The sequence below is a fragment of the Hyaena hyaena genome, unplaced genomic scaffold (genome assembly GCF_003009895.1).
Source record: "Hyaena hyaena isolate Hyena2069 unplaced genomic scaffold, ASM300989v1 scaffold_7, whole genome shotgun sequence".
Lineage (NCBI taxonomy): Eukaryota > Metazoa > Chordata > Mammalia > Carnivora > Hyaenidae > Hyaena > Hyaena hyaena.
Window position 1 is genome coordinate 6,807,783 of NW_024080639.1, and position 11,774 is coordinate 6,819,556.

General features: G+C 43.8%; 1 protein-coding gene across 4 annotated transcripts in view; it reads left to right on the forward strand.

Moving 5' to 3' along the window:
* ABCC11 (ATP binding cassette subfamily C member 11) overlaps positions 1–3,419 on the forward strand; it is a 71,871-nt gene extending 68,452 nt beyond the window's left edge. For all 4 annotated transcript variants that reach the window (XM_039242111.1, XM_039242126.1, XM_039242119.1 and 1 more), the window contains 2 exons: positions 2,699–2,863; positions 2,987–3,419. In XM_039242111.1, the coding sequence (XP_039098042.1) occupies positions 2,699–2,863; positions 2,987–3,079 (258 nt within the window). In that variant the 3' untranslated portion in view covers positions 3,080–3,419. The remainder of the gene's footprint in view (positions 1–2,698; positions 2,864–2,986) is intronic.
* Positions 3,420–11,774: the final 8,355 nt, after the last annotated feature.

An 11,774-nucleotide genomic window follows, 5' to 3' on the forward strand; every position in this document is an offset into this window, starting at 1 on the left:
AGAGAGAGACAGCATGAGCAGGGGAGGGTCAGAGAGAGAGGGAGATACAGACTCTGAAATAGGCTCCAGGCTCTGAGCTGGCAGTCAGCACAGAGCCCGACGCGGGGCTCGAACCCACGAACCGCGAGATCATGACCCAAGCGAAAGTCGGACGCTTAACCGACTAAGCCACCCAGGTGCCCCTCTTTTTGATGGATGAGTAATATTCCAGTGTGTGTGTGTGTGTGTGTGTGTGTGTGTAATGTAATCAGCATTCCCATATCCTTTGGATAAATACTTAGTAGTGCAATTGATGGATCATAGGCTAGTTCTATTTTTAACTTTTTGAGGAAACTACCTGTGCTAGTCAGGAGCAAATTTTCTCAAATGAGGCCACACACAGGTACTCATATGTACACATATACACAAAGGACACAAAAATATAGATTTGAAGGCATTCTTGTACCCCATGTTTATAGCAGCTTCATCTACAATACCCAAACTATGGAAAGAGCCCAGATGTCCATCAACTGATGAATGGATGAAGATTTGGCATATATATACAATGGAATATTACTCAGCTATCAAAAAGAATGAAATCTTGCCATTTGCAATGATGTAGATGGAGCTAGAGTGTATTATGCTAAGTAAAGTAAGTCAATCAGAGAAACACAAATACCATATGACTTCACTCATGTGGAACTTAAGAAACAAAACAGATGAATATATGGGAAGGGGAAAGAGAGACGGAAACAAACAATAAGAGACTCTTTTTTTAAAAAATGTTTTATTTCTGAGAGACAGAGAGAGACAGCATGAGCAGGGGAGGACCAGAGAGAGAGGGAGACACAGAATCTGAAGGAGGTTCCAGGCTCCGAGCTAGCTGTCAGCACAGAGCCTACGTGGAGCCCGAACCCACGAACCGTGAGATCATGACCTGAGCCAAAATCGGATGCTTAACCGACTGAGCCACCCAGGCTCCCCAATAAGAGACTCTTAATGATGGAGAATAAATTGAGGGCTGATGGAGGGATGTGGGTGGGGGATGGGCTAGATGGGGGATAAGGTATTAAGAAGGGGACTTGTTATGATGAGCCCTGAGTGTTGTATGAAAGTGATGAATCACTGAATTCTACTCCTGAAATCAATATTACAGTGTATGTTTACTAACTAGAATTTAAATAAAATTTAAAAAAACAAATGCAGTCTTCCAGTGAGGTTGGAAGCTGGGGAGAAGGAAGGAGAACTATCCCCCTCTTTCTAGCAGAGATGAAATACAGGATTTGCAATATGCATGTAGCACTTTCTTAACCACTCAGTTCCTTATTTTACAGTTACCAGGCCACTGGTGCCAAAGTTTCTTTCTCTACATTGCTTCCCAAATTTGAGTCATCACTTTATGACTTTTGTCATATCTACATACAATCTCTCCTTTGACTTACTTTGATGCCCTCTTTTTAAAAACAACCTTATTCTAGGGGCTCCTGGGTGGCTCAATCAGTTGTGTCCTAACTCTTGATTTCAGCTCAGGTCATGATCTGAGAGTTGTGAGACTGAGCCATGTGTCCAGCTCTGTGTTACATGGGAATCTTCTTATAATATTCTCTCTCTCTCTTTCTCTCTCTCTCTTTCTCTCCCTCCCACCTTCCCTCTTTCTCTCTCCCCCACTTGCATGCACTCTCTCTCTAAAAAAAATCCAAAAAAACAGCCTCATTCTAAACAGTCACATTTGTGAAATCATATTTCTGTGCTAGCTATATTTTTCTAATGCATATTGTTAATAACATAAAATAAAAATGTTAAAGAGAATGTTTATTCATGTACTAGCCACACCATCTTATGTGTCATCCAAAGGTGTGTTTATACCTTACTTTGGGAAATGTTGATCTATGTTAATTCAGGCAAATAGGAAGGCAGTTCATAAAACAAGAAGTTGTGACTGGGATATTTTCATTTTCAAGAAAGAACTTAATTCTCTGGAGATATATCTGTATATCTATATATCTATCTATATATATATATAAAGCTCTTGGTCAAGACCTAATATTGTCTTTAACCTAATGGACAACTAAAAGTAGGTTTTTTAAAAAATGTTTTTTAATGTTTTGTTTATTTCTGAGAGAGGGAGAGACAGTGTGAGCAGGGGAGGGTCAGAGAGAGAGGGAGACACAGAATCTGAAGCAGGCTCCCAGCACAGAGCCTGACCCAGGGCTCGAACACATAAACCGTGAGATCATGACCTGAACCAAAGTCGGACGCTTAACCGACTGAGCCACGCAGGTGCCCCTCAGAGTAGGGTTTTTTTTTTTTTTAAATAGTTTATTGTCAAATTAGTTTCCACATAACACTCAGTGCTCATCCCCAAAGTGCCCTCCTCCATGCCCATCACCCCTCCCCCCCACATCCATCAGTCCTCAGTTTTTGTCAGCATTCAAGAGTCTCTCATGGTTTGCCTCTCTCCATTACCCCCACCATTTACACCCTTCTTCTCCCCCTTGTTCCTCCGTCAAGTTCCTCCTAATCCTCCTATACGTGCAAACATATGATATTTGTCCTTCTCTGTCTGACTTATTTCGCTCAGAGTAGAGTAGGTTTTAAACTCAACCCAAATCTCTCATCTTCCAGCTAAGGGACTCAGTGGATTAGTGATAGATCCAGGTCTAGATCCAAAGCTCAGGGCCAGAGGAAGCTGCTGTCACCCCTGTTTTGTGTCCACCAGATCATCCTTATTGATGAAGCCACAGCCTCCATTGATGTGGAAACCGATACCCTGATCCAGCACATGATCCGTGAAGTCTTCCAGGGCTGCACTGTGCTGGTCATTGCACACCGCATCACCACTGTGCTCAACTGTGACCGCATCCTGGTCATGAACAAGGGGGAGGTGAGAGCTGAGTCCCTGGGGCAGTGGGAGGATGGGTGCTCAGGCCACCCAAGGAGGCCTTCGGATCCTTCAAGGCTGAGCTCAGTGGTGTCCTTCCCCTCCTCCCCTTTCTCACTCTCCCAGGTGGTAGAGTTCGACAGGCCTGAGATACTGCAGCAGAAGCCTGAGTCTATGTTTGCTTCCCTGTTGGCCACAGCCAATTTTTCAATGAGCTAAAGGGGACCGGTGACTGCATGGAGGCTGATGGTACAGCAAGTGCAGCTGTGAGGCTTGAAGTCTATGACCTTGTGTAGAGATGGCTAGTTCTCCTGAAAGAAGGGCTGAAATGTGCTCAGGAGGTGCTGGCAATGGGACAGAAGAGAAGATCAAGGGGAGCAGAACCTGGAATAGGCCGCTCTGTGGCTCCCCAGACCTGAGAAACGCACCCCCCCGACACACACCATTTGAGACCATGTAACAAATCATCATGTGCCTCTTTTTAACTGATATGTTGAGTAATTTCATAACAATGTAAAAGCTTATTATGGGTTTCTGGATCTGTGAAAAGTATTGCAAATGCTGTATTGATTTTGTAAAAAAAAAAAAAAAAAAGAAAAGAAAAAATTACATGTCTATTCTGCTTTTTGTTAGCTAGCACTCTGTTCAGCTGCAGGGAAGAGGAACTACCTCAAATTGACTTCTGGAAAAGGGACTTCATTGGTTAATGTAATGGAAAGGTCCAGAGAAAGATCTAGGCTGGGAGCCAGTAACTAAAAGATGTCTCCCCTGTGAACCCTGCCTCTTCTTCTCTCTGCTCTGCTCTCACTTTATGGCTTCACTCTTTGAATTTCTCTTTCCTCATGGTGGTAGGGGGGCTGCCAGCAGCTCGAGCCTCGTGTCCTACCAGCTTAGCACCCTGGGTCTTCTTTTCCCAGATGATTCCAGTAAACATTCCACAGCTAAATTTCACTGGGCTGACTTGGCCATGTGCTCATCCCTGAACCAGTCACATGCTAGGCTATTAGGTACAGTAACTGACCAGGCCCAAGTCACCTGCCCACACCTGACCTGAGGATGGGGTTGGCTGCTCTGAATCAAATGGACTCAGAATGGAAGGGGTTATTTCTCCAAAATAAATTTGGGGTGTTCTTACTACACGAAGGAGAAATGAATATGGAAGCTGGGCAAACCCAAAATCGTAGTTGTCTACCATGTTTATTTACTGATTAGAGCATAAATGGGTAGAAAAAGGGTTAGTTTATGACATATGCCAACTGGAAATAAGATTACTTGTCTCCCCACTCCTCCAATAGCAAAGGTAATTATTTTCAACTGACCTCTAAGAGGAGTTCATTGTTGGGAGCAAAATATGTTTCAAAGTATTTTTTTGTTTTGTTTTCAGATTATAGTGTATGGTTTTGCCATGAGAAAAATGGACTCAGTAGGGGCACCTGGGTGGCTCAATTGGTCAAGCGTCTGACTTCAGCCCAGGTCATGATCTTGCAGTTCATGGGTTCAAGTCCTGCATGGGTTCTGTGCTGACACCTCAGAGCCTGGAGCCTGCTTTCGATTCTGTATCTCCCTCTCTCTCTGCTCCTCTGCTGCTCACACTTTGTCTCTTTCTCAAAAATAAATAAACATTAAAAAAAAATTGACTCAGTAAACAAATATTTCCTGCTCTGTTTCTGGTGCTGGGGTAGGTGCTAGGGGTCTAATGATGTCCCTTTCCACATGGAATTTGGAATCTTATGATAGTGAACAGTAAACAGATGGTTCCAGAACTGAGTGGCAGGAGGCAGGCACAAGGTGCAGGGGATGTGACAATCAGAGCAGGCTTCCAAGGTAGAAACAAGATTGTGGTTTACTGAGACCTGAAAACTGAACAAACATTTGCTGGAGCAAGAATGAGTGTTTCAGGCAGAGAGAACAGCAAACAAATCCCCATGAGAAAGAACTGTGACAAACTGATGCAATCTTTGGACCAGAGGACAAAGACTGAGTCCCAGAGTTAGTGACACATATGCATCACCTTATATTCCCTTCCTGCGGTTTTCAGGTAGCCATTGCTTCTCTTCCTAAGGCCTTTCTTAGGTGAGCGTCTTTTCTCTCTTAAAAATCCCTTTGCCCAGTTTATTCCTTTGGCCTCTGCCCTTACCTTTTTCTTCTTAGGCTCTGAAGAGAGTCTGGGAGCCCCTCCTGCTCCCATCCATCCCAGTGCTGTGGTCACAGAGCTGCTCATCTGCAAGCTGAAAGTGACTCTATTCGCCCTGCCCTGCCCCCTCCCAGAGCTGCTGTGGGAGAACTGTACATGCACCACCAGTGAGAGGGGACTCTATAACCTGAGTGCCACTCGGCCCTACTTCCCCAAGGCCACATTTAGCAACCATATTTTCCTCAAGTTGGCCAGCAGATGGCAGGCTCTTCCCAAAAATGAGAGGAGAGCGCGCCTGTGGTTTCAGATCTAGATCCACTGAAGTCCACTGGGGAAGTGCAGACCCCTGAGGTAGAGCACAGAAGCCAGAGCCCATTTCCACTCCATCTTCAGGGCCCCATCCCACCATCCCCTGAAGCAGCCTCTCTTCCTGGAATAGTTCTCAACCTTGGCTGCACATTGGAATGACCTAAGGAATCTTTAAAACACTGATGTTCACAGGAGATTTTGATTCATTGGTTTAGGGTGGAGACTGAGCCTGAGGATTTGTAAAGCTTTCGGTGAATCCAATGTGCTGCAAAACTTGAGAACCACTGACTCTAAGCAGCAATAAAACAGAGCTTTTTGAAAAATTATATGTATGTTTTAACAGTATTGGTTATATTTTATTTTTTAAGTTGAGTGGTTAAGTAAATGACTTTGCTTTCTTTAATTCTTAAATACATATTTTTTGGCATCTGAGCTATTTTATAATAACATTTTAGAAATTGATATTTGATATTTCAGAAACAATGCAAAAATAATTGTCATGAGAGAATATAGAACTTGGTTCCACTTCCTTATATTTATTTAATGGTTTCCTGTTATTTGTATTTTCAATTACATCCTGATGGAGAGGAGACCAGAGTATTTTTGGTGCCCAGGGTTTGTTTGTTTTTTAATTTGAGCCCTTAATTAAATTAACTGATTAATTGTTATTGTTTTAACTTTAATTCCAGTTAACATACAGTGTAATATTAGTTTCAGGTGTACAATATAGTGATTCAACACTCTCATACATCACCCCGTGCTCATCACAAGTGCACTTCTTGATCCCTATCACCTATTTCCCCTATCCTTCCACCCACCTCCCCTCTGATAACCATCAGTTTGTTCTCGGTAGTTAAGAGATCTACGGCACAAAAAGGATTAAAAACCCTGATTTAATTCAGTTCTTTGATTTTTATCGGGGAAACTGAGTCCTAGGAAGAGAAGGTACTTTGCCTACACCACTAGCTTTTAATAGGCTGGCTTGAGACTGGTATCTGAAACAGAGGAAAGGCAGTGAGAAGGAGGGGCAGCCAGCAGCAAGGACTTGGGATAAAGGCCTTAGCCCAATAACGTGGTCAGGCATGGTCTGCTTTGCGCAGAGGGTGGACGCGCTGGCCCTTCTGCAGAAGTTCTAGTTCTGATGGCTGGCCTACCCTTACCCAGTTCTGGCCACCATTGCAGCAAGTGTGAGCCACCTCATGGCAAAGCCATTTCTCTTACAGCGAAGAAAAGTACAATTTTCTGATTTAATTATATATATTTTTTGCCAGCTCCTTGGTTCTTGAGAGCTTTGTAATCTGAGCTGAATTCTAGCAATGATTGTACTGATCCAGAAGCTTCGGTTCCAATATGAGGGCCCCCATCCCATTCAGTATTCATTGAAGTGCTCCCCACCTCTTCACGTCTCTATTCTGGGGTTGTGCCTGGTTCATGAATTAGAGCTTACAGAGCATTCCGCAGGCATCATTTCCCACTAATGCATACCATAAGGTTGTATGCTGTTAGAGAGAGGAGAGAGTTTTCACTCTGAGCGCCTTAATGGTTAGAGAGAAGAAGGAAAGATGTATTACAAGATCTTCACAACTCAACCATTTAAAGAAAAAAAATGAAGTTGTTCACAACAAAGCCAAGATTTCCTGTTCTGGAGAAGGAAGAGCCACCTTTCCCGTGTGTGACCTTTTGTGTTTACAGGCTCAGCTCTGAGCCAAGGGGCTTGCTCAGGGCTTTAAGATCTAAGTGGTGAAGTGGAGGCCAGAACTCCTGTTTTCTGCCCAAGAGCATGTTTCATTCTTTCTTAGGGAACTTAATCTCCAATTGCTGCAGGCATGTATTTCTGCATCACTAACCTATGTTTGTTTTAAAAACCCATTCAAATTCCAAATTACTTCCCAGATTCATTTGACATCAACTTTGTCTGGTCTTCCTCCTGTAACTCTCTCCTTAGTTCATAAGGCAAACAAATAAAAATGAAAAACCTAAACCCCTTCCTTTGTCGTGTACTTCCACTGGACAGATTCTAACAGCAACCCAGAAGGTAGGATGCTTATTTCTCCTGAGACCTTGCTAATTAAAAAAATATATATTATTCACAAATAATAGTTACCATGTATTGAGTGTTTACAATGGGTAACACACTGTATTCAGTACTTCCCTTACATATCTAATCCTCAATTAACTTATAATGCTTTATTTTTTCTTAAGTAGTTTATTGTCAAGTTGGTTTCCATATAACACCCAGTGCTCATCCCCACAAGTGCCCTCCCCCATGCCCATCACTCCCTTTCCCCACTCCACCCCCATCAACCTTCGGTTTGTTCTCAGCATTCAAGAGTCTCTCATGGTTTGCCTCCCTTCCTCTCCCCCAATATTTTTCCCCTTCTTCTTCCCCATGGCCCTCCGTTAAGTTCCTCCTAATCCACCTATACGTGCAAACATATGGTATCTGTCCTTCTCTGCCTGACTCATTTCGCTCAGCATAACACCCTCAAGGTCCATCCATGTTGCTACACATGGCAAGATTTCATTGTTTCTCATTGCCATGTAGTATTCCATGGTATAGATAAACCACATCTTCTTGATCCATTCGTCCATTGATGGACACTTAGGCTCTTTCCATGTTTTGGCTATTGTGGAGAGTGCTGCTATGAACATTAGGGTACATGTGCTCCTATACATCAGCACTTCTGTATCCCTTGGGTAAATTCCTAGCAGTGCTATTGCTGGGTTATAGGGGAGTTCTATTGTTAATTTTTTGAGGAGCCTCCACACTGTTTTCCAGAGGGGCTGCACCAGTTTACATTCCCGCCAACCAGTGTAGGAGGGTGCCTGTTTCCCCACATCCTCGCCAGCATCTGTAGTCTCCTGATTTGTTCATTTTAGCCACTCTGACCATTGTGAGGTAGTATCTTCAGTGTGGTTTTGATTTGTATTTCCCTGATGAGGAGGGATGCTGAGCATCGTTTCATGTGTCTGTTGGCCATCTGGATGTCCTCTTTGGAGAAGTGTCTCTTCATGTCTTCTGCCCATTTCTTAACTGGATTATTTGTTTTTCGGGTGTGGAGTTTGGTGAGTTCCTTTTAATGCTTTGAAGTCAGTGTTCTCATTTTGTAGTTGGAGAAATTGAAATTTAGAGGTTTGAACTCAGATCTGATTCCAGAGTTTATATTATTAACCACTATACTGACTATATAACGCTATAACACTATACTGACTCTGTAACGCCATTCACCATGCAATTTCTGTATATCTATCTATCATCTATCTATATATGTATATACACACATATATATATATTAAAAAATATTTACAAAACTGTTTTTGAGGTTGATTGAGCTCATGTCTTTTATGGTTTATTGAAGACATGTTGGTAAAGGCAGGATAGGGAGAATTTCAGACAGAGACTCACTTTGGAATAAGAGCCTCACAGAACCACAGAGCTGTGGAAATTCTCAGAAAAAGTGTTTCTGAAAACTTCCATCTAGCACCACCATCAGTATTTGGGCACACAGACTCCTGATACATCCATATATATTTATTTACAAATGATGTACAGCATGTACATGCATATCACTGTCCTATTATATTCATACACAAAAATATAATTTTTATAATAATGCAGAAAATATAGAAAGGATTTCTAATATTTTCTTCCTGTACTCCAATGGGTTCTCTTGCCCCCCTCAACCCCAGGGGTGTGTTTACGCCCTGCTCAGTGACCTGGCCTTCCAGGGTATATGCGCTGTCTGAGACAGGAACTTGTCTGCTCATTTCTTCAGGCCCCCTTGGGCAGAGACTGCACAACCCCCCTCCATCATTTCACTTAGTTGTCTGACAGGCCAAACAATCGTCTTTATGTAGTACCAAAATACTGTGTCTCAGTAGAGATCCATCTCTGCCAGACCTTCTACGAACTTGGAGAAAAACCACTCATCAATCTGCTATGAACTTGACAGCATTCAAATCTGTTTGGATTGTGAAAGTAAGTCTGGGCTGTGTTTCAGAGACCTCCCGAGGAGGTTCTGAGATCAAGTGATAAAAAGGGAGAAGATCTTCATGACACACAAAGGGCTCTACAAATGTCAAGTGATATTATTAGCAGTGATTTGCATTTATGGAGGAAGGAATGGAGGCAAACAAAAGAGAACACAGACCTGCACAAAGGGAACCTCTGCAAGGTTGCTCACCCCCAAGGCCAGGGAAACTTCCTCAGGGATCTATTTTTCTATGAGCAACTGTGTACAGACCCTCCCCACTTCCCACCTCCCTTTTGGGCAGGAAGTGAAGTACCTGTTGGGGGGTGGCAGCCTTCTTAGAGAATTATATCCCAGGAAGCGGAGGAGCCAAAAACGGCCAGCGGGGGGAGGGACTGACCAGGATAAGAACAGGAATAGGCCTCGGGCAGGCTTGGAATACTATAGTAGAATGTGACGTAAAATCTGTGGGAATCAGGTGAAGGAGGTCTTCTAAGGTGTTTAAATAATTCTTAAAAATGAATCCAGATTTGTTATTTCTGAATTTAGAGAATTGCCTGCTCCCAGCCTTCCCTGGCCACCATGGAATCCTTCAGCCACCTCTGAGCAAGGCCCCGTGGCCAGGCACTTGAAGGATCTCAAGACATAGGAACAGACCTGCACTCTAGAGTTATCTCTGTGCGTGAGATAAACAGGATATTTCATAAGTAAGAATTAGCAGTCACTGTCGGTTTCTGATTAGTTTCCTTATAATTCAAGAGAAAAAAAGAGGTTAAAACACCTTTTATATTTGGTTAAATGAATGAGACTTTCTCTGTTTTGAAGGTTGGATCCACGCCCGCCCACTCTACCCCCTTCCCTTGACCTCAGAGTTGCTTCACCTTTGCAGGAACTCTGAGGGGCAGATGCATGCCTTCTGGGAAGGAGGTCTCAGCCTTGCTCCAGGCCAGTCATGGAGGGGCTCTCAATTCCTGACCCTCCTCACCTGTAGAATAGGGACAACTTGGGGGCATTTTCTTCTTTACTGATACAAAGCTGTGATATGACAGGCTAGGAGGGGTGGCCTTGCAAGCACACTGCATGAATTTGGCCATCACTGAAAGAGTAGGAAACCACAAGTCATCCGGGGAGGGGGTAGTGCCCTTTTTTTTTTTTTTTTTAAACATTAAGTATCTTAACTGTTGTCTTTTTGGTGCTAGGGGACAGTGCCCTTTAACGAGGCAGAGGGAATGTTGGTCCCCCAGAGTTCCCTCTCTAGGCGTGGTAAGAACGACAGTTGAATGGGGCAGTTGGAGAGGAGGGCTCCAGGCAGGTGGGACAGGGAAGCCAAATCTGAGGTCTGTGGACTAAAGAAGACTCAGGCAACAAGCAGCAGGCAGCACCCACTGAGCCCCCTGACTGTGGACCCTTCCTCCTCATCCACTCCTCCTCAGGACGCTAGCATTTCCTGCCCAGGTAAAGCTGTTCTCTTTAGCAATCAGCCCTGAATGTCCTTGTCTCCATCCCCAGGACTGGCTGTGGTGAGTGACACCACATCGAGCTGTGGCTGCCCACGCGGGAGTAAGCAGGGACAGGGGGCCTCCCAGAGCAGAGGTGAGGCTTGGGGCTCTTCCATTTTTGGAGCCCCTGGTATGTAAAAGAAAAAGTAGAAATGCCAAGCCAGGGTCCAAATCTGTGATATACAAGAACCTACACTGAATAAACGAAGTCTTTTAACATACTCATATACACCCTGCATGTACTGTTCACAATTTTGTCACAGGATTTATTGTTCTAAAAAAACTTAAATTCATGGTACATTCCTGTGTGGTTCACACAGATTCAAAATAGCATTTGTCATTGTCCTTCCATGTTGTCAGAATATCTCTGTGACTGAATGGGAGACCTCATTTGGAGACATCATCACAGGACACTGCATGGGGCTTTCTGGAAATGAGAGGCCTTGGGCAAAGCCCCTGCCCCCATTTCTGAGCCCCAGGCTTTGTATCTTCTTCCCTTGTGTGCTTTCTCCCACCTTCTCTCCACTTCCTCCCTCCCTCTCCCAACGGCAGCCCCTTCTCGGGGGTTTGACTACCCAGTTGGGTGCTGGGGACATCTGGACAGAGCTTCTCCTCTGAGCTAGAGGCTGGTCAGGGCCTGGAGGAAGGGGCTATGGGAGTTGGGGAGAGGGCACAAGACCATTGGATATTGGTAATTTTGGTGGCTAGAAACTAAGAATGGATTTATCAAGAAAGCAACAGGGAGCACAATCTCTTATTTGGGAAGGATTTTATGATTAACAGGGTATCTGCATTTGATTGATGCAGAAAGTCCTAAGGAAAGACTTCCATTATGGGCACAAAGAAAAATAGAATCCAGGTCTCAAACAAGTATCATTACTTGTTAATTTTCTGGGTTAGAGAGGCAGAAATGGAACACAATTGAGTTAAGTGAGCAGATGTGGAAAATATTGCTTCTTGAAATGCCCTCTAGATATTTTTTGTCCTCCCCCTTTGGAGAG